Raw genomic sequence first — 18,378 nt, 5'->3', positions numbered from 1 at the left:
AGGTACAAATCTTTCAATCTGCCCCTGAACAACAGCCAGTAACTGTTACTAGACCGTCATTGTAAATAATAATTTGTTCTTAAATGACTTGTCTGGTTAAATAAAAAAATTAATGAAAAACATACGCCTCAGGTGCTTTCTATCCCACCCCTTCTAGACTGGGTGGTGGTGGTATGTTAACCTGGGTAGAACTAGGCTGGGTGGTGGTGGTATGTTAACCTGGGTAGAACTAGGCTGGGTGGGGGTGGTATGTTAACCTGGGTAGAACTAGGCTGGGTGGGGGTGGTATGTTAACCTGGGTAGAACTAGGCTGGGTGGGGGTGGCATGTTAACCTGGGTAGAACTAGGCTGGGTGGTGGTGGTGGTATATTAATCTGGGTAGAACTAGACTGGGTGGTGGTGGCATGTTAACCTGGGTAGAACTAGACTGGGTGGTGGTGGTATGTTAACCTGGGTAGAACTAGGCTGGGTGGTGGTGGTATGTTAACCTGGGTAGAACTAGGCTGGGTGGTGGTGGTATGTTAACCTGGGTAGAACTAGGCTGGGTGGGGGTGGTATGTTAACCTGGGTAGAACTAGGCTGGGTGGGGGTGGTATGTTAACCTGGGTAGAACTAGGCTGGGTGGTGGTGGTGGTATATTAATCTGGGTAGAACTAGACTGGGTGGTGGTGGCATGTTAACCTGGATAGAACTAGGCTGGGTGGTGGTGGTATATTAACCTGGGTAGAACTCGACTGGGTGGTGGTGGCATGTTAACCTGGGTAGAACTAGGCTGGATGGTGGTGGTATATTAACCTGGGTAGAACTAGACTGGGTGGTGGTGGTATGTTAACCTGGGTAGAACTAGACTGGGTGGTGGTGGTGGTATGTTAACCTGGGTAGAACTAGGCTGGGTGGTGGTGGTATGTTAACCTGGGTAGAACTAGGCTGGGTGGGGGTGGTATGTTAACCTGGGTAGAACTAGGCTGGGTGGGGGTGGTATGTTAACCTGGGTAGAACTAGGCTGGGTGGGGGTGGCATGTTAACCTGGGTAGAACTAGGCTGGGTGGTGGTGGTGGTATATTAACCTGGATAGAACTAGACTGGTTGTATGTTAACCTGGGTAGAACTGAAGGTATATAAACCTGGGTAGAACTAGACTGGTGGTATGTTAACCTGGGTAGAACTAGGCTGGGTGGTGGTGGTGGTATATTAACCTGGATAGAACTAGACTGGTTGTATGTTAACCTGGGTAGAACTGAAGGTATATAAACCTGGGTAGAACTAGACTGGTGGTATGTTAACCTGGGTAGAACTAGACTGGTGGTATGTTAACCTGGGTTGAACTGGACTGGTGGTATATTAACCTGGGTAGAACTAGACTGGTGGTATGTTAACCTGGGTAGAATTAGGCTGGGTGGGGGTGGTATATAAACCTGGGTAGAACTAGGCTGGGTGGGGGTGGTATATAAACCTGGGTAGAACTAGACTGGTGGTATATAAACCTGGGTAGAACTAGGCTGGTGGTATGGTAACCTGGGTAGAACTAGACTGGTGGTATGTTAACCTGGGTAGAATTAGGCTGGGTGGGGGTGGTATATAAACCTGGGTAGAACTAGACTGGTGGTATATAAACCTGGGTAGAATTAGGCTGGGTGGGGGTGGTATATAAACCTGGGTAGAATTAGGCTGGGTGGGGGTGGTATATAAACCTGGGTAGAACTAGGCTGGGTGGGGGTGGTATATTAACCTGGGTAGAACTAGGCTGGGTGGGGGTGGTATATTAACCTGGGTAGAATTAGGCTGGGTGGGGGTGGTATATAAACCTGGGTAGAATTAGGCTGGGTGGGGGTGGTATATAAACCTGGGTAGAACTAGGCTGGGTGGGGGTGGTATATTAACCTGGGTAGAACTAGGCTGGGTGGGGGTGGTATATTAACCTGGGTAGAACTAGGCTGGGTGGGGGTGGTATATTAACCTGGGTAGAACTAGGCTGGGTGGGGGTGGTATATAAACCTGGTATGTATGGACATCTGGCTGTTTGCAGTAATACACTGATAAGAAACCATGACTCGGCCCAGGAGTTTCTCCTGCTTCAGATGACCGGATAAGGAAAAACTCCAGGCCTGAATTCCACATTTCCAGACCAGATGACCTGACTGTTTAATGTGACGTGTCTGTATCATTATACATATGATAAATAACCTGAAGTGTGTGTGTGGGCTCACCACGCCAGAGACATGGCTGTGTTGGGCTGAAGTGTGTGTGTGGGCTCACCACACCAGAGACATGGCTGTGTTGGGCTGAAGTGTGTGTGTGGGCTCACCACACCAGAGACATGGCTGTGTTGGGTACCTGCTCTATTTCCCGGGCCTTGGCTCCGATGGCCTGCGCTCGGCGCTCCTGGAAGTCATCCTGGGTCTTGGGGGTCTCATCGATGGGGGGCAGGCCCTCCTCACGATCCCACTCTAGGACATGAGCCTCCTCCTGGGGAGAGAGACAGAGAGAGATGGTGTCCTGGGTCGCTCCGCTGGCTGGAAGAAGGATTTCTGAAAACCGATTCATCCCAAGCTTTTATATTCATTTATTTCATTATTATTCAAGGGTCTATTTTAAGTGATCAATTTAAGACAAAAAACATAACTGTTTTAAGCATAAAGTCCTTCTACATTGTCCACTCTGCTATCAATGCCAGTGAATCGATATGGGTGATCCCCTCAAACAGTGTGGTCATGTCCAGAGAGTCAAAACACACACAGTGCTCTGGTCAGCATCGAAGTGGAGCATTCCCTACTTTTAGGGCTCAGCGAGACTCTGCATTTGTGCATCATGGGAAAAGTTCAAATAAACCCCAAAACAAAATGAGATGTATGGTGATCAAATCACACAGCAGAGCTCCAATTAACCCTCTTTAGTATAGAGAGATCAGCCAGCCAACAGCATTATCCCTCCCCCACTGGGTATAACAGTCTGGCCCCCCATGTGTCAGAGACTAAGACAGGGAGAAAACGAGGCCAACTTAGATCATTGCTTCTATACTGCTGGATCTCTCTCTACTCCTCTCCGTGTCTCTCTCTCGCTCTCGCTCTCTCTCCCCTCTTCGTCTCTCTCTCTACTCCTCTTCGTCTCTCTCTCTACCCCTCTTCGTCTCTCTCTCTCTCTACCCCTCTTCGTCTCTCATCTCTGCCTCAGTCTCTCTACCCCTCTCACTCTCAGTCTCTCTACCCCTCTCACTCTCAGTCTCTCTACCCCTCTCACTCTGTCTCTCTACCCCTTTCACTCTGTCTCTCTACCCCTTTCACTCTGTCTCTCTACCCCTTTCACTCTGTCTCTCTACCCCTTTCACTCTGTCTCTCTACCCCTTTCACTCTGTCTCTCTACCCCTCCATCAGTCTCTCTACCCCTCCATCAGTCTCTCTACCCCTCCATCAGTCTCTCTACCCCTCCATCAGTCTCTCTACCCCTCCATCAGTCTCTCTACCCCTCCATCAGTCTCTCTACCCCTCCATCAGTCTCTACCCCTCCATCAGTCTCTCTACCCCTCCATCTCTCTACCCCTCCATCAGTCTCTCTACCCCTCCATCAGTCTCTCTACCCCTCCATCAGTCTCTCTACCCCTCCATCAGTCTCTCTACCCCTCCATCAGTCTCTCTACCCCTCCATCAGTCTCTCTACCCCTCCATCAGTCTCTCTACCCCTCCATCAGTCTCTCTACCCCTCCATCAGTCTCTCTACCCCTCCATCACCCCTCCATCTCTCTCTCTACCCCTCCATCAGTCTCTCTAGATGCCCTCCATCAGTCTCTCTACCCCTCCATCAGTCTCTCTACCCCCTCCCATCAGTCTCTACCCCTCCATCAGTCTCTCTACCCCTCCATCAGTCTCTCTACCCCTCCATCAGTCTCTCTACCCCTCCATCAGTCTCTCTACCCCTCCATCAGTCTCTCTACCCCTCCATCAGTCTCTCTACCCCTCCATCAGTCTCTCCCTCCATCTGTCTCTCTACCCCTCCATCTCTCTCTACTACCCCTCCATCAGTCTCTCTACCCTCCGTCCTCTCTACCCTCTCTCTCTTAAATAAAACCCCTCTCCGTCTCTCTCTACTACCCCTCTCCGCTCTCTCTCTACCCCTCTCCGTCTCTCTACCCCTCTCCGTCTCTCTCTACCCCTCTCTCCGCTCTCTCTCTACCCCTCTCCGTCTCTCTTCTCTACCCCTCTCCGCCTCTCGCTCTCTCTACCCTCTCCGTCTCTCTCTCTACCCCTCTCCGGTGGTCTCTCTCTCTCTACCCTGGGTCTCTCTCTCTACTACCCCTCTCCGTCTCTCTCTCTACCCCTCTCCGTCTCTCTACCCTCTCCGTCTCTCTCTACCCCTCTCCGCTCTCTCTCTCTACCCTGGGTCTGGTCTCTCTACCCCTCTCTACCCCTCTCCGAACTCTCTGGGTCTCCGTGGTCTCGCTCTCTCTACCCTCTCCGGTCTCTCTCTCTCTGGGTCTCCGTCTCTCTCTCTCTCTACCCCTCTCCGTCTCTCTACCCCTCTCCGCCTCTCGAACTACCCCTCTCCGTGGTGGTCTCTATCTCTCCCTGGGTCTCCGTCTCTCTCTGGTACCCCTTAACCTGGGTAGAACTCTCTCTCTACCCCTCTCCGCCTCTCGCTCTCTCTGGGTCTCCCTCTCTCTACCCCTCTCCGCTCTCTCTCTCTACCCCTCTCCGCCTCTCGCTCTCTCTACCCCTCTCCGTGGTCGCTCTTCTACCCCTCTCCGCCTCTCGAACTCTCTACCCTCTCCGGTGGTGGCTCTCTCTACCCCTCTCCGCCTCTCGCTCTCTCTGGGTCTCCGTCTCGCTCTCCCTAACCTCTCCGCCTCTCGCTCTCTCTACCCCTCTCCGCCTCTCGCTCTCTCTAACCTCCGGTAGAACTAGACTCCGCCTCTCGCTCTCTCTACCCCTCTCCGCCTCTCGCTCTCTCTACTAGGCTGCTCTCTCTACCCCTCTCCGTCTGGTGGTATGTCTCGCTCTCTCTACCCCTCTCCGAACTCGCTGGGTGGTCTCCGCCTCTCGCTCTCTCTACCCCTCTCCGCCTCTCGAACTACCCCTCTCCGCCTCTCGCTCTCTCTACCCCTCTCCGCCTCTCCGCTCTCTCTCTACCCCTCTCCGCCTCTCCTGGGTCTCTCTAGGCCCTCTCCGCCTCTCGCTCTCTCTACCCCTCTCCGCCTCTCGCTCTCTCTACCCCTCTCCGCCTCTCGAACTCTCTACCCCTCTCCGCCTCTCTCTCTCCGCCTCTGTTACCCCTCTCCGCCTCTCGCTCTCTCTACCCCTCTCCGCCTCTCGCTCTCTTACCTGGGTAGAACTCCGCCTCTCGCTCTCTCTACCCCTCTCCGCCTCTCGCTCTCTCTACCCCTCTCCTGGTTGCTCTCTCTACCCCTCTCCGAACTCTCGCTCTCTCTACCCCTCTCCGCCTCTCGCTCTCTCTACCCCTCTCCGCCTCTCGCTCTCTCTGTCTCCCTCTCGCTCTCTCTCTCTACCCTCCGTGGTCGCTCTCTACCCCCTCTCTCCGCCTCTCGCTCTCTCTACCCCTCTCCGCCTCTCGCTCTCTCTACCCCTCTCCGCCTCTCGCTCTCTCTACCCCTCTCCGCCTCTCGCTCTCTCTACCCCTCTCCGCCTCTCGCTCTCTCTACCCCTCTCCGTCTCTCTACCCCTCTCCGCTCTCTGGGTACCCCTCTCCGTCTCTCGCTCTCTCTACCCCTCTCCGTCTCTCGTCTCTCTACCCCTCTCCGCCTCTCGCTCTCTCTACCCCTCTCCGCCTCTCGTCTCTCTACCCCTCTCCGTGGTCTCTCTACCCCTCTCCGTCTCGCTCTCTCTACCCCTCTCCGCCTCTCGCTCTATCTACCCCTCTCCTCCGACTCTCTGGTCTCGCTAAACCTCTCCGTAGAATTAGGCTGGGTCTCGCTCTCTACCCCTGGGTCTCGCTCTTCTACCCTCTCCGTGGGGCTGGTATATAAACCTCTAGAACTAGGCTGGGTCCGGGTCTCGTATATCTAACCTGGGTAGAACTACCCCTCTCCGGGGTCTCGCTCTCTCTACCCTGGGTAGAATTAGGCTGGGTGGGGGTCTATATAAACCTGGGTCCGAATTAGGCTGGGTGGGGGCCTCTCGTATATAAACCTGGGTAGAACTAGGCTGGGGGGTGGTATCTCTCTCTACCTGGGTCTCGCTCTAGGCTGGGTGGGGCCTGGTATATTAACCTGGGTAGAACTAGGCTGGGCCTCTCGGGTCTCTATATTAACCCCCTCTCCGCCTCTCGCTCTCTCTACCCCTCTCCGGTGGGGGTCTATATTACCCTCTCTCTACCCCTCTCCGTCTCTCCTGGTATGTCTGGACATCTGGCTGTTTGCAGCTCTCTACACTGATAAGAAACCATGACTCGGCCCAGGAGTTTCTCCTGCTTCAGATGACCGGATAAGGAAAAACTCCAGGCCTCTCTACCCCTCTCCGCCTCTCAGACCACCCCTGACCTGACTGTTTAATGTCCGCCTCTCTCTATCATTATACATATGATAAATAACCTGAAGTGTCCGTCTCGCTCTCTCTACCCAGAGACCTGGCTGTGTTGGGCTGAAGTGTCTCCGTGTGGGCTCTCTCTACCCCTCTCCGCCTGGCTCTCTCTGGGCCCCTCTCCGCTCTCGTCTCTCTCACCCCTCTCCCAGAGACATGGCTGTCTCTGGGTACCTGCTCTATTCCCGGGCCTTGGCCCTCCCGGCTCTCGCTCTCTCTCCCCTCTCCGTCTCTGGGTCTTGGGGTCTCTCGATGGGGGGCCCCTCTCCGGCCCTCCTCCGATCTCCTCTCTCTACCCCTCTCCGCCTCTCTCCTGGGGACCCCTCTCAGAGAGAGATGGTGTCCTGGGTCTCTGGCTGGAAGAAGGATCTTCTGCTCTCTCTACCCCCTCTCCGCCAAGCTCTTCTATATTCATTTATTTCATTATTATTCAAGGGTCTATTTTAAGTGATCTTTAAGACAAAAAACATAACTGTTTTAAGCATAAAGTCCTTCTCCATTGTCCTCTCTATCAATCTACAGTGAATCCGCCTCTCCGCTCTCTCTACCCCTCTCCCGCCTCTCGATCCCCCCTCTCCGCCTCTCGCAGTGTCCTCAAAACACCACAGTGCTCTGGTCAGCATCGAAGTGGAGCATCCCCTCTCTTTCTACCCCTCTCCGCGAGACTCTGCATTTTTGCATCATGGGAAAAGTTCAAATAAACCCCAAAACAAAATCCGAGATGTCTCTGATCAAATCACACCCCTCAGAGCTCTCGCAATTAACCCTCTTTAGCCTATCGCTCTCTCTACCCCTCCCGCAGCATCTATCCCTCCCCCACTGGGTATAACAGTCTGGCCCCCCTGTGTCAGAGACTCTCTCTAAGACCCCTCTCCGAAAACTCCAACTCTCATTGCTTCTATACTGCTGGATCTCTCTCTCCCTCTCTCCGCCTCTCGTCTCTCTACCCCTCTCCTCTCGCTCTCTCTACCCCTCTCCGCCTCTCTCTCTCTACCCCTCTCCGTCTCGCCTCTCTCTCTCTCACCCCTCTCCGCCTCTCGTCTCTCTCTACCCCTCTCTCTCGCTCTCTCTACCCCTCTCCGCCTCTCTCTCTCTACCCCTCTCTGCCTCAGTCTCTCTACCCCTCTCCGCTCTCTCTCTCTACCCCTCTCCGCCTCTCGCTCTCTCTACCCCTCTCTCTGTCTCTCTACCCCTTTCACTCTGTCTCTCTACCCCTTCCACTCTGTCTCTCTACCCCTCCACTCTCGTCTCTCTACCCCTTTCACTCTCGCTCTCTACCCCTCTCCACTCTCGCTCTCTCTACCCCTCTCCGCCTCTCGTCTCTCTACCCCTCCATCTCGCTCTCTCTACCCCTCCATCAGTCTCTCTACCCCTCCATCAGTCTCTCTACCCCTCCATCAGTCTCTCTACCCCTCCATCTCTCTCTCTACCCCTCCATCTCGTCTCTCTACCCCTCCTCAGTCTCTCTACCCCTCTCAGTCTCTCGCTCTCTCTACCCCTCTCCGCCTCTCGCTCTCTCTACCCCTCACCCCTCCATCTCTCTCTCTACCCCTCTCCATCAGTCTCTCTACCCCTCCATCAGTCTCTCTACCCCTCCATCAGTCTCTCTACCCCTCCATCAGTCTCTCTACCCCTCCATCAGTCTCTCTACCCCTCCATCAGTCTCTCTACCCCTCCATCAGTCTCTCTACCCCTCCATCAGTCTCTCTACCCCTCCATCAGTCTCTCTACCCCTCCATCTCGTCTCTCTACCCCTCCCGCCTCTCGTCTCTCTACCCCTCCATCAGTCTCTCTACCCCTCCATCAGTCTCTCTACCCCTCATCAGTCTCTCTACCCCTCCATCAGTCTCTCTACCCCTCCATCAGTCTCTCTACCCCTCCATCAGTCTCTCTCTCTACCCCTCCATCAGTCTCTCTACCCCTCCGTCTCTCTACCCCTCCATCAGTCTCTCTACCCCTCTCCATCTCGTCTCTCTCCTACCCCTCTCCGCCTCTCTCTCTACCCCTCTCCGCCTCTCGTCTCTCTCTACCCCTCTCCGTCTCTCTCTCTCTCTACCCCTCTCATCGCCCCTCTCCGCCTCTCTCTCTACCCCTCTCCGCCTCTCTCTCTCTACCCCTCTCCGTCTCTCTCTACCCCTCTCCGTCTCTCTCTACCCCTCTCCGCCTCCTCTCTACCCCTCCCGTCTCTCTCTACCCCTCTCCGTCTCTCTCTACCCCTCTCCGCTCTCGTCTCTCTACCCCTCTCCGTCTCTCTCTCTACCCCTCTCACCCCTCTCTACCCCTCTCATCTCTCTCTCTACCCCTCTCCGCCTCTCTCTCTCTACCCCTCTCCGTCTCTCTCTCTACCCCTCTCCGTCTCTCTCTCTCTCCCCCTCTCCGCCTCTCGCTCTCTCTACCCCTCTCCGTCTCTCTCTCCCCTCTCACCCCTCCTCTCTCCCCTCTCTCTCTCTCTCTACCCCTCTCCGTCTCTCTCTCTCTCTACCCCCTCTCCCCTCTCTCTGTCTCTCTACCCCTCTCTCTCTCTCTCTACCCCTCTCCGTCTCTCTCTCTACCCCTCTCCGCCTCTCGCTCTCTCTACCCCTCTCCGTCTCTCGTCTCTCTACCCCTCTCCGTCTCTCTCTCTCTACCCCTCTCCGTCTCTCTCTCTCTCTACCCCTCTCCGTCTCTCTCTCTCTCTACCCCTCTCCGTCTCTCTCTCTACCCCTCTCCGTCTCTCTCTCTACCCCTCTCCGTCTCTCTCTCTCTCTACCCCTCTCCGCCTCCGTCTCTCTACCCCTCTCCGCTCTCTCTACCCCTCTCTCCGTCTCTCTCTCTCTCTACCCCTCTCCGTCTCTCTCTCTCTCTCTACCCCTCTCCGTCTCTCTCTCTACCCCTCTCCGCCTCTCTCTCTCTACCCCTCTCCGCCTCTCTCTCTCTACCCCTCTCCGCCTCTCGTCTCTCTCTCTCTCTCGTCTCTCGCTCTCTCTACCCCTCTCCGCTCTCTCTACCCCTCTCCGCCTCTCGCTCTCTCTACCCCTCTCCGCCTCTCGCTCTCTCTACCCCTCTCCGCCTCTCGCTCTCTCTACCCCTCTCCGCCTCTCGCTCTCTCTCCCCTCTCTCGCCTCTCTACCCCTCTCCGCTCTCTCTACCCCTCTCCGCCTCTACCCTCTCCGCCTCTACCCCTCTCCGCCTCTCGCTCTCTCTACCCCTCTCCGCCTCTCGCTCTCTCTACCCCTCTCCGCCTCTCGCTCTCCCCTCTCCCCCTCTCTCCGCCTCTCGCTCTCTCTACCCCTCTCTCTACCCCTCTCTCTCTCGCTCTCTCTACCCCTCCGCCTCCGCCTCTCGCTCTCTCTACCCCTCTCCGCCTCTCGCCTCTCTACCCTCTCCTCCGCCTCTCGCTCTCTCTCCCCTCTCGCTCTCTCGCTCTCTCTACCCCTCCGCTCTCCGCCCCTCTCTCTCTCTACCCCTCTCCGCCTCTCGCTCTCTCTACCCCTCTCCGCCTCTCTCTCTCTACCCCTCTCTCCGCTCTCTCTACCCCTCTCCGCTCTCTCTCTACCCCTCTCCGCTCTCGCTCTCTCTACCCCTCTCCGCCTCTCGCTCTCTCTACCCCTCTCCGCCTCTCGCTCTCTCTACCCCTCTCCGCCTCTCGCTCTCTCTACCCCTCTCCGCCTCTCGCTCTCTCTACCCCTCTCCGCCTCTCGCTCTCTCTACCCCTCTCCGTCTCTCGCTCTCTCTACCCCTCTCCGCCTCTCGCTCTCTCTACCCCTCTCCGTCTCTCGCTCTCTCTACCCCTCTCCGTCTCTCGCTCTCTCTACCCCTCTCCGTCTCTCGCTCTCTCTACCCCTCTCCGTCTCTCGCTCTCTCTACCCCTCTCCGTCTCTCGCTCTCTCTACCCCTCTCCGTCTCTCGCTCTCTCTACCCCTCTCCGTCTCTCGCTCTCTCTACCCCTCTCCGTCTCTCGCTCTCTCTACCCCTCTCCGTCTCTCGCTCTCTCTACCCCCTCTCCGTCTCTCGCTCTCTCTACCCCTCTCCGTCTCTCGCTCTCTCTACCCCTCTCCGTCTCTCTCTCTCTACCCCTCTCCGTCTCTCGCTCTCTCTACCCCTCTCCGTCTCTCTCGCTCTCTCTACCCCTCTCCGTCTCTCGCTCTCTCTACCCCTCTCCGTCTCTCGCTCTCTCTACCCCTCTCCGTCTCTCGCTCTCTCTACCCCTCTCCGTCTCTCTCTCCCTACCCCTCTCTCGTCCGTCTCTCTACTCTCTCTCCCCTCTCCGTCTCTCTCTCTACCCCTCTCCGTCTCTCTCTCTACCCCTCTCCGTCTCTCTCTCTACCCCTCTCCGTCTCTCTCTCTACCCCTCTCCGTCTCTCTTTCTACCCCTCTCCGTCTCTTTCTACCCCTCTCCGTCTCTCGCTCTTTCTACCCCTCTCCGTCTCTCGCTCTCTCTACCCTTCTCCGTCTCTCGCTCTCTCTACCCCTCTCAGTCTCTCGCTCTCTCTACCCCCCTCAGTCTCTCTCTCTTTCTACCCCTCTCCCTCTGCATCGCTCAGTCCTCATTTCGTATTGTATCCTTTAAGGGGCTAGCTAGGGGACTGGGGATGCAGAGAGCTGGCTATGCTTGATTAAACATTCTGGAGAGAGGAAGCAAGTTAGAGAGTCAAGTCGCATTAGTGACTTGGGGGGGGCAGGAAGAGTGAGAGTGGTGAGGGGGGGAGGGGGGCCAGGAAGAGAGAGAGTGGGGCTCTAAAAAATATCTGATATGATTGGCCAAAATACCAATTAGTGGGAAAAATATCAGAATTGGTCTGCCTGTGTAAGCAGTCAGGCTCTCTTTCTCTCCCAGTCCCACTTCAATGTCTAGCCTTTTAAGAACACATCATGAACACACCCTAAACATCCCAGATCTGTGTAAGCCTGAGCAGTTACCCAGGGAGACGTGGTGCCTGTGTGCGTCTGTGTTCTCTTAAGGATAACTCCCAAAAGCAAGAGTGTTTGTTGAACCTACACGCTCTCCCATTAAAATGAGTTTACTCATGGCAGAGCTCTTTGATCTTGACTAAGGTTCTGGGTTCTAAACCAGGGAGAGAGAGGAGGAGGGGAACACACCGCCTGCCTGTCGTGACCAGATCAAACAGAGGGTTGGAGGGATGGAGGAGGTCGCGGCGGGGCTCTCACTAACAAAAAATACTTTCATCACAGAGGGTTTATTGGTACACACACACACACACACACACACACACACACACACACACACACACACACACACACACACACACACACACACACACACACACACACACACACACACACACACACACACACACACACACACACACACACACACGATCTCCAAGGGAGGTACCGGTGCGCCTTCCGATCTCTCGGAGGATAAAGTTTCAGAAAGTGTCTGGCTAGGTTCAAACGGTTGTCTAAATGTCAGCCCAAATCAAAAGGATGATTCTACCCAGAGTATACAGAAAATATTTACCAACACAACTGACATCAGATGATTCACAGCACTTTAACACTTCTAAGATGTTCCAGAATAATTTGTCAAGAGGTTTGTTTGTTAGAGGTGATATGATGAAACAGAGACCATAGATAATGTAGCGTCACTAGCGTGCCAGGCAGCTCTGTGTATTCAGTCAGGCGGTGGAGCATCAGGCAGCTCTGTGTATTCAGTAACGGTGGAGCATCAGGCAGCTCTGTGTATTCAGTACGGTGGAGCATCAGGCAGCTCTGTGTATTCAGTACGGTGGAGCATCAGGCAGCTCTGTGTATTCAGTAACATGGAGCATCAGGCAGCTCTGTGTATTCAGTACGGTGGAGCACCAGGCAGCTCTGTGTATTCAGTACGGTGGAGCACCAGGCAGCTCTGTGTATTCAGTACAGTGGAGCATCAGGCAGCTCTGTGTATTCAGTACGGTGGAGCATCAGGCAGCTCTGTGTATTCAGTAACGTGGAGCATCAGGCAGCTCTGTGTATTCAGTAACGTGGAGCATCAGGCAGCTCTGTGTATTCAGTAACGTGGAGCATCAGGCAGCTCTGTGTATTCAGTACGGTGGAGCATCAGGCAGCTGTGTGTATTCAGTACGGTAGAGCATCAGGCAGCTCTGTGTATTCAGTACGGTGGAGCATCAGGCAGCTGTGTGTATTCAGTACGGTAGAGCATCAGGCAGCTGTGTGTATTCAGTACGGTAGAGCATCAGGCAGCTGTGTGTATTCAGTACGGTAGAGCATCAGGCAGCTCTGTGTATTCAGTATGGTGGAGCATCACACATTCACTATCCCATATCCCCATGGGAGTCTAGTTCCACTCAGTCAGTACCGCTTCAGTCGTCAAGAGAAAGGCAGAGGAAACAGCCAGCCAGTCTCTCTCCTCCCAGTTTTTAAATAGCAATAAGGCACCTCCGCGTTGCGTCGTGCCTAAGAACAGCCCTTAGCCGCGGTGTATTGGCCATATACCACACCCCCTTGGGCCTTATTGCTTAAATAAATCACAGACTGACATGAATTAAAGCATGAACAGCTAACTATAGTGGTGACTCTTCCTTTTTGTCCAGCACCCTCCCCCCCGTTTTTAAATGTGTAAAACACTTCATCAGCAGGACTCACCTTAGTGGACGCTATGCTCTGAGGTGACCCGTCCTGAGAATGACCAGGGGGCCTGTCTTTGTCTGGAGAGGGAGAGAGAAAGAACACAACAGAGTCTGAGGGATGGAGGAGGGATTCATTCAGAACAACACCTCGAGCCAGTACAATGAAAAAGACCACTCAGTGTAGTGTGATCTTGGCGGTGTAGACCACACCGCCAAATCTACACCCGACACACCGCCAGACAGTCTCTACCCGACACACCGCCAGACAGTCTCCACCCGACACACCGCCAGACAGTCTCCACCCGACACACCGCCAGACAGTCTCCACCCGACACACCGCCAGACAGTCTCCACCCGACACACCGCCAGACAGTCTCCACCCGACACACCGCCAGACAGTCTCCACCCGACACACCGCCAGACAGTCTCCACCCGACACACCGCCAGACAGTCTCCACCCGACACACCGCCAGACAGTCTCCATCCGACACACCGCCAGACAGTCACCGCCAGACAGTCTCCACCGACACACCGCCAGACAGTCTCCACCCGACACACCGCCAGACAGTCTCCATCCGACACACCGCCAGACAGTCTCCATCCGACACACCAGTCTCCAGACAGTCTCCATCCGACACACCGCCAGACAGTCTCCATCCGACACACCGCCAGACAGTCTCCATCCGACACACCGCCAGACAGTCTCCATCCGACACACCGCCAGACAGTCTCCATCCGACACACCGCCAGACAGTCTCCATCCGACACACCGCCAGACAGTCTCCATCCGACACACCGCCAGACAGTCTCCATCCGACACACCCGCCAGACAGTCTCCATCCGACACACCGCCAGACAGTCTCCATCCGACACACCGCCAGACAGTCTCCATCCGACACACCGCCAGACAGTCTCCATCCGACAGTCTCCATCCGACACACAGTCTCCATCCGCCTGACAGTCTCCATCCGACACCCATCCGCCAGACAGTCTCCATCCGACACACCGCCAGACAGTCTCCATCCGACACACCGCCAGACAGTCTCCATCCGACACACCGCCAGACAGTCTCCATCCACCATTGCATTGGATCTTTGTCCAGCTCCTGTTATTATTTGGGATGTGTTTAAACCTCTGTAGTCCTCTCCAGCCAGGCGTGTCCCCTCCTCTGTACTGTGTTTAAACCTCTGTAGTCCTCTCCAGCCAGGCTTGTCTGTAGTCCTCTGTAGTCCTCTCCAGCCAGGCTTGTCCCCTCCTATCCCCTCTGTACTGTGTTTAAACCTCTGTAGTCCTCTCCAGCCAGGCTTGTCCCCTCCTATCCCCTCTGTACTGTGTTTAAACCTCTGTAGTCCTCTCCAGCCAGGCGTGTCCCCTCCTATCCCCTCTGCACTGTGTTTAAACCTCTGTAGTCCTCTCCAGCCAGGCGTGTCCCCTCCTATCCCCTCTGTACTGTGTTTAAACCTCTGTAGTCCTCTCCAGCCAGGCTTGTCCCCTCCTATCCCCTCTGCACTGTGTTTAAACCTCTGTAGTCCTCTCCAGCCAGGCGTGTCCCCTCCTATCCCCTCTGTACTGTGTTTAAACCTCTGTAGTCCTCTCCAGCCAGGCTTGTCCCCTCCTATCCCCTCTGTACTGTGTTTAAACCTCTGTAGTCCTCTCCAGCCAGGCTTGTCCCCTCCTATCCCCTCTGCTGTGTTTAAACTGAGTCAGATCCTGCACTGGATCCTGTGGATGGGTGCATAATAAGCCTGCATTAGGAGACACCCTGCAGGCGAGTCAGACTGAATTGCATGTCCTCATTCGTCTGTTGGCACTCTCCTCTTTCCGTCTCTCGCTCTCTCTGACCTGTGTTGCCAGAGGCTTGATGCCCAAGCAGCATCGATGCCCAGTGGGCACCACCGCAGGCGCCATGGTCAATTACCCATTAGGTCCATGTCTGTGTTTTTCAAACACCATGCTCAGACACTCCCAGGAGAAATTCAAATGAGGTGCTGGTTCCATGTTTAATGAAGAGGGCTCCTTCTCCCTGCACCACATACCATTATTCAGATAGACTGCTGAACTCAACTCTGATGGACGATACCTTCTGAATGACATCTCTAGTGGAGAGATGTGTGACTGTGTCAAATCCCTTGGCCGACTTTGTGGGTTGAACAGAATTCATTTCCATGTTATCAAAAACACTCCATAACTGAATGTGAAAGTGGGATTGAGAAAGACCAGAGAGAACCTGTGGGTGGAGGATATTAGTTTGGTCTTGCCCCTGGAAAAGGGTTGACAGAGCCAACATGGTGGCCAGTAACATCCATCTCCCACACTAACATGTCGACCCACACAGCAGTTATATCCATTAGAGAGAGTCGACACCCTACTCCTTCCTCCATGTCTCTACACACACAAGCTGACAGCGTTTTTATGATCCATAACAAAGTGGCAGAGAGAGCGTGAAGACGGCAGGCCAGCCGACCAATTAGCAACGCTCTCTCTCAGGTTACCTCAGCTGAAACAGACCCAGCAGTATAAGACAGAAACCCAGGTTACCTCAGCTGTAACAGACCCAGCAGAAACCTTCACGGAAACCTCCCTCAGGTTACCTCAGCTGAAACAGACCCAGCAGTATACAGACCTTCACGGAAACCTCTCTCTCAGGTTACCTCAGCTGAAACAGACCCAGCAGTATAAAGACCTTCAGAAACCTCTCACGGTTACCTCAGCTGAAACAGACCCAGCAGTATAAAGACCACAGAAACCTCTCTCAGGTTACCTCAGCTGAAACAGACCCAGCAGTATAAAGACCTTCACAGAAACCTCTCCCTCAGGTTACCTCAGCTGAAACAGACCCAGCAGTATAAAGACCTTCACGGAAACCTCTCCCTCAGGTTACCTCAGCTGAAACAGACCCAGCAGTATAAAGACCTTCACGGAAACCTCTCCCTCAGGTTACCTCAGTTGAAACAGACCCAACAGTATAAAGACCTTCAAACCCCAGCAGTCTCTCTCTCTCAGGTTACCTCAGCTGAAACAGACCCAGCAGTATAAAGACCTTCACAGAAACCTCTCTCTCAGGTTACCTCAGCTGAAACAGACCCAGCAGTATAAAGACCTTGAAACAGACCCAGGAAACCTCTCCCCTCAGGTTACCTCAGCTGAAACAGACCCAGCAGTATAAAGACCTTCACGGAAACCTCTCTCTCAGGTTACCTCAGCTGAAACAGACCCAGCAGTATAAAGACCTTCACGGAAACCTCTCCCTCAGGTTACCTCAGCTGAAACAGACCCAGCAGTATAAAGACCTTCATTACCTCAGCTGAAACAGACCCAGCAGTATAAAGACCTTCACGGAAACCTCTCCTCAGGTTACCTCAGCTGAAACAGACCCAGCAGTATAAAGACCTTCACCTCAGCTGAAACCTATAAAGACTCACAGAAACCTCTCCCTCAGGTTACCTCAGCTGAAACAGACCCAGCAGTATAAAGACCTTCACGGAAACCTCTCCCTCAGGTTACCTCAGCTGAAACAGACCCAGCAGTATAAAGACCTTCACGGAAACCTCTCCCTCAGGTTACCTCAGCTGAAACAGACCCAGCAGTATAAAGACCTTCACGGAAACCTCTCCCTCAGAAACCTCTCCTCAGGTTACCTCAGCTGAAACAGACCCAGCAGTATAAAGACCTTCACGGGTTAAACCTCTCCCTCAGGTTACCTCAGCTGAAACAGACCCAGCAGTATAAAGACCTTCACGGAAACCTCTCCCTCAGGTTACCTCAAAACAGACCCAGCAGTATAAAGACCTTCACGGAAACCTCAGGTTACCTCACCTCAGCTGAAACAGACCCAGCAGTATAAAGACCTACACAGAAACCTCTCCCTCAGGTTACCTCAGCTGAAACAGACCCAGCAGTATAAAGACCTACACAGAAACCTCTCCCTCAGCTGAAACAGACCCAGCAGTATAAAGACCTTCACAGAAACCTCTCCCTCAGGTTACCTCAGTTGAAAAAGACCCAGCAGTATAAATACTTTCACAGAAAACTTTTATTATGGGCGGAGCTGGACGTAGGGTGGGAACGTTGGTTCACTGTTAAACCTCATTCTATATCTCAATTCAACGTTGAGGTTCAACCTTTTGGGAGCTGGTGTTTGACCACGGAGCTAAAGAGCCATTTCTCCATACTTCGTCCTTGGTTAGATCGATAGTGTGTCATTACAAACACAGGACAGAAGTCTTCTGATGAAATAACAGTAATCCAGCATTGAGTCGGCAGACACATTTCTGTTCATGATATTAGCTACAATAATGGTTCATTCTCTACACTAAAACACTATAGTCTCTAGAACCCATCCTAGTTTCCTCTGTTCCCTGTACTTACCAGACATCCCACTCTGACAAAACTCCTCACACCCTGAGACCATGGAGAAGAGAACATGGACGTCACTAAGACTATAGTCACACAGGCTGCCAGCCGGCTGGGAACGGCTCCTGTCGACTAATGAGCTACTATAGACGATCATTATGGCTGTTAGAACCAATACACGGATGAGGAGGAGCAGAATCAACATGCTCAGCGGAAGAGACAATCACACCTATGACTGATTCACACTATAGGGGCGACCCGAACTGGACGCTGCTGGCTCCAGAATGTCCTTTCCAGCTCGGTTCAGCGACTAATGTGGATGTGAAACCGAGCCGGCCCAGTTGGACCCCAGATTGTGAATCAGGTAGCACCGTATGGAGTGTAAAGAGAGTTAGTCGCCCATGCTCCACACTGCATGCTACTATGGAGTCGTGGACTCCGAAAGCTGGGCCTGTAACACAGCACAGGGCACCACTGACCCGTGGGTACTTGTCCACGGGCCTGTTTGGGGAACAGACACCCACCCCAGGGCTGCTCAGCCACAGGGGTACCAGAGAGCGCTTCAGGATAGTCCACAACTAAAAGCACGCCATGACAAGATTAAACTACAGAGGCTGAGGATTCTCCCCTGGTTCCAATAATGTAGTAGGGTCAAAATGTCAATTCACAGGGCTATCATCTGTCTATTGGACAAGTTTAGCTGGAATCCCAGCTCTTCATAAGCTGCTGAACTAAATGCAACCCAAGAGGAACATGATTGGTAGGGAGTGAGTGGTGGGGGAGGTACTTACTTTTCTGCTGGGCGGGGTGGGGGAGACCCTTGGCTCTGTCAGGAGAGTAACTCTTGCTACTGACGGTGGAGCCGGACCGGCTGTGGGGGGAGGGGGGACGTCTGCTCTCAGGGGAGGCAAGGGGCCTTTCCTTCT

The 18,378-nt window shown here is 54.1% G+C and overlaps 1 protein-coding gene across 1 annotated transcript in view; it reads right to left on the bottom strand.

Moving 5' to 3' along the window:
- The window catches only part of LOC124020075 (periphilin-1-like), a 37,310-nt gene that overhangs the window by 9,682 nt on the left and 9,250 nt on the right, over positions 1–18,378 (bottom strand). The window contains exons 3-5 of the mRNA XM_046335484.1: positions 18,244–18,376; positions 13,116–13,177; positions 2,335–2,466 (exon numbers count right to left, since the gene is read on the bottom strand). Of these exons, the coding sequence (XP_046191440.1) occupies positions 2,335–2,466; positions 13,116–13,177; positions 18,244–18,376 (327 nt within the window). The remainder of the gene's footprint in view (positions 1–2,334; positions 2,467–13,115; positions 13,178–18,243; positions 18,377–18,378) is intronic.

This window comes from Oncorhynchus gorbuscha, unplaced genomic scaffold (genome assembly GCF_021184085.1).
Source record: "Oncorhynchus gorbuscha isolate QuinsamMale2020 ecotype Even-year unplaced genomic scaffold, OgorEven_v1.0 Un_scaffold_759, whole genome shotgun sequence".
Classification (NCBI taxonomy): Eukaryota; Metazoa; Chordata; class Actinopteri; order Salmoniformes; family Salmonidae; genus Oncorhynchus; species Oncorhynchus gorbuscha.
Note: the sequence above shows the minus strand (reverse complement) of the source record. Positions and strands in the feature narration are given on the sequence as shown.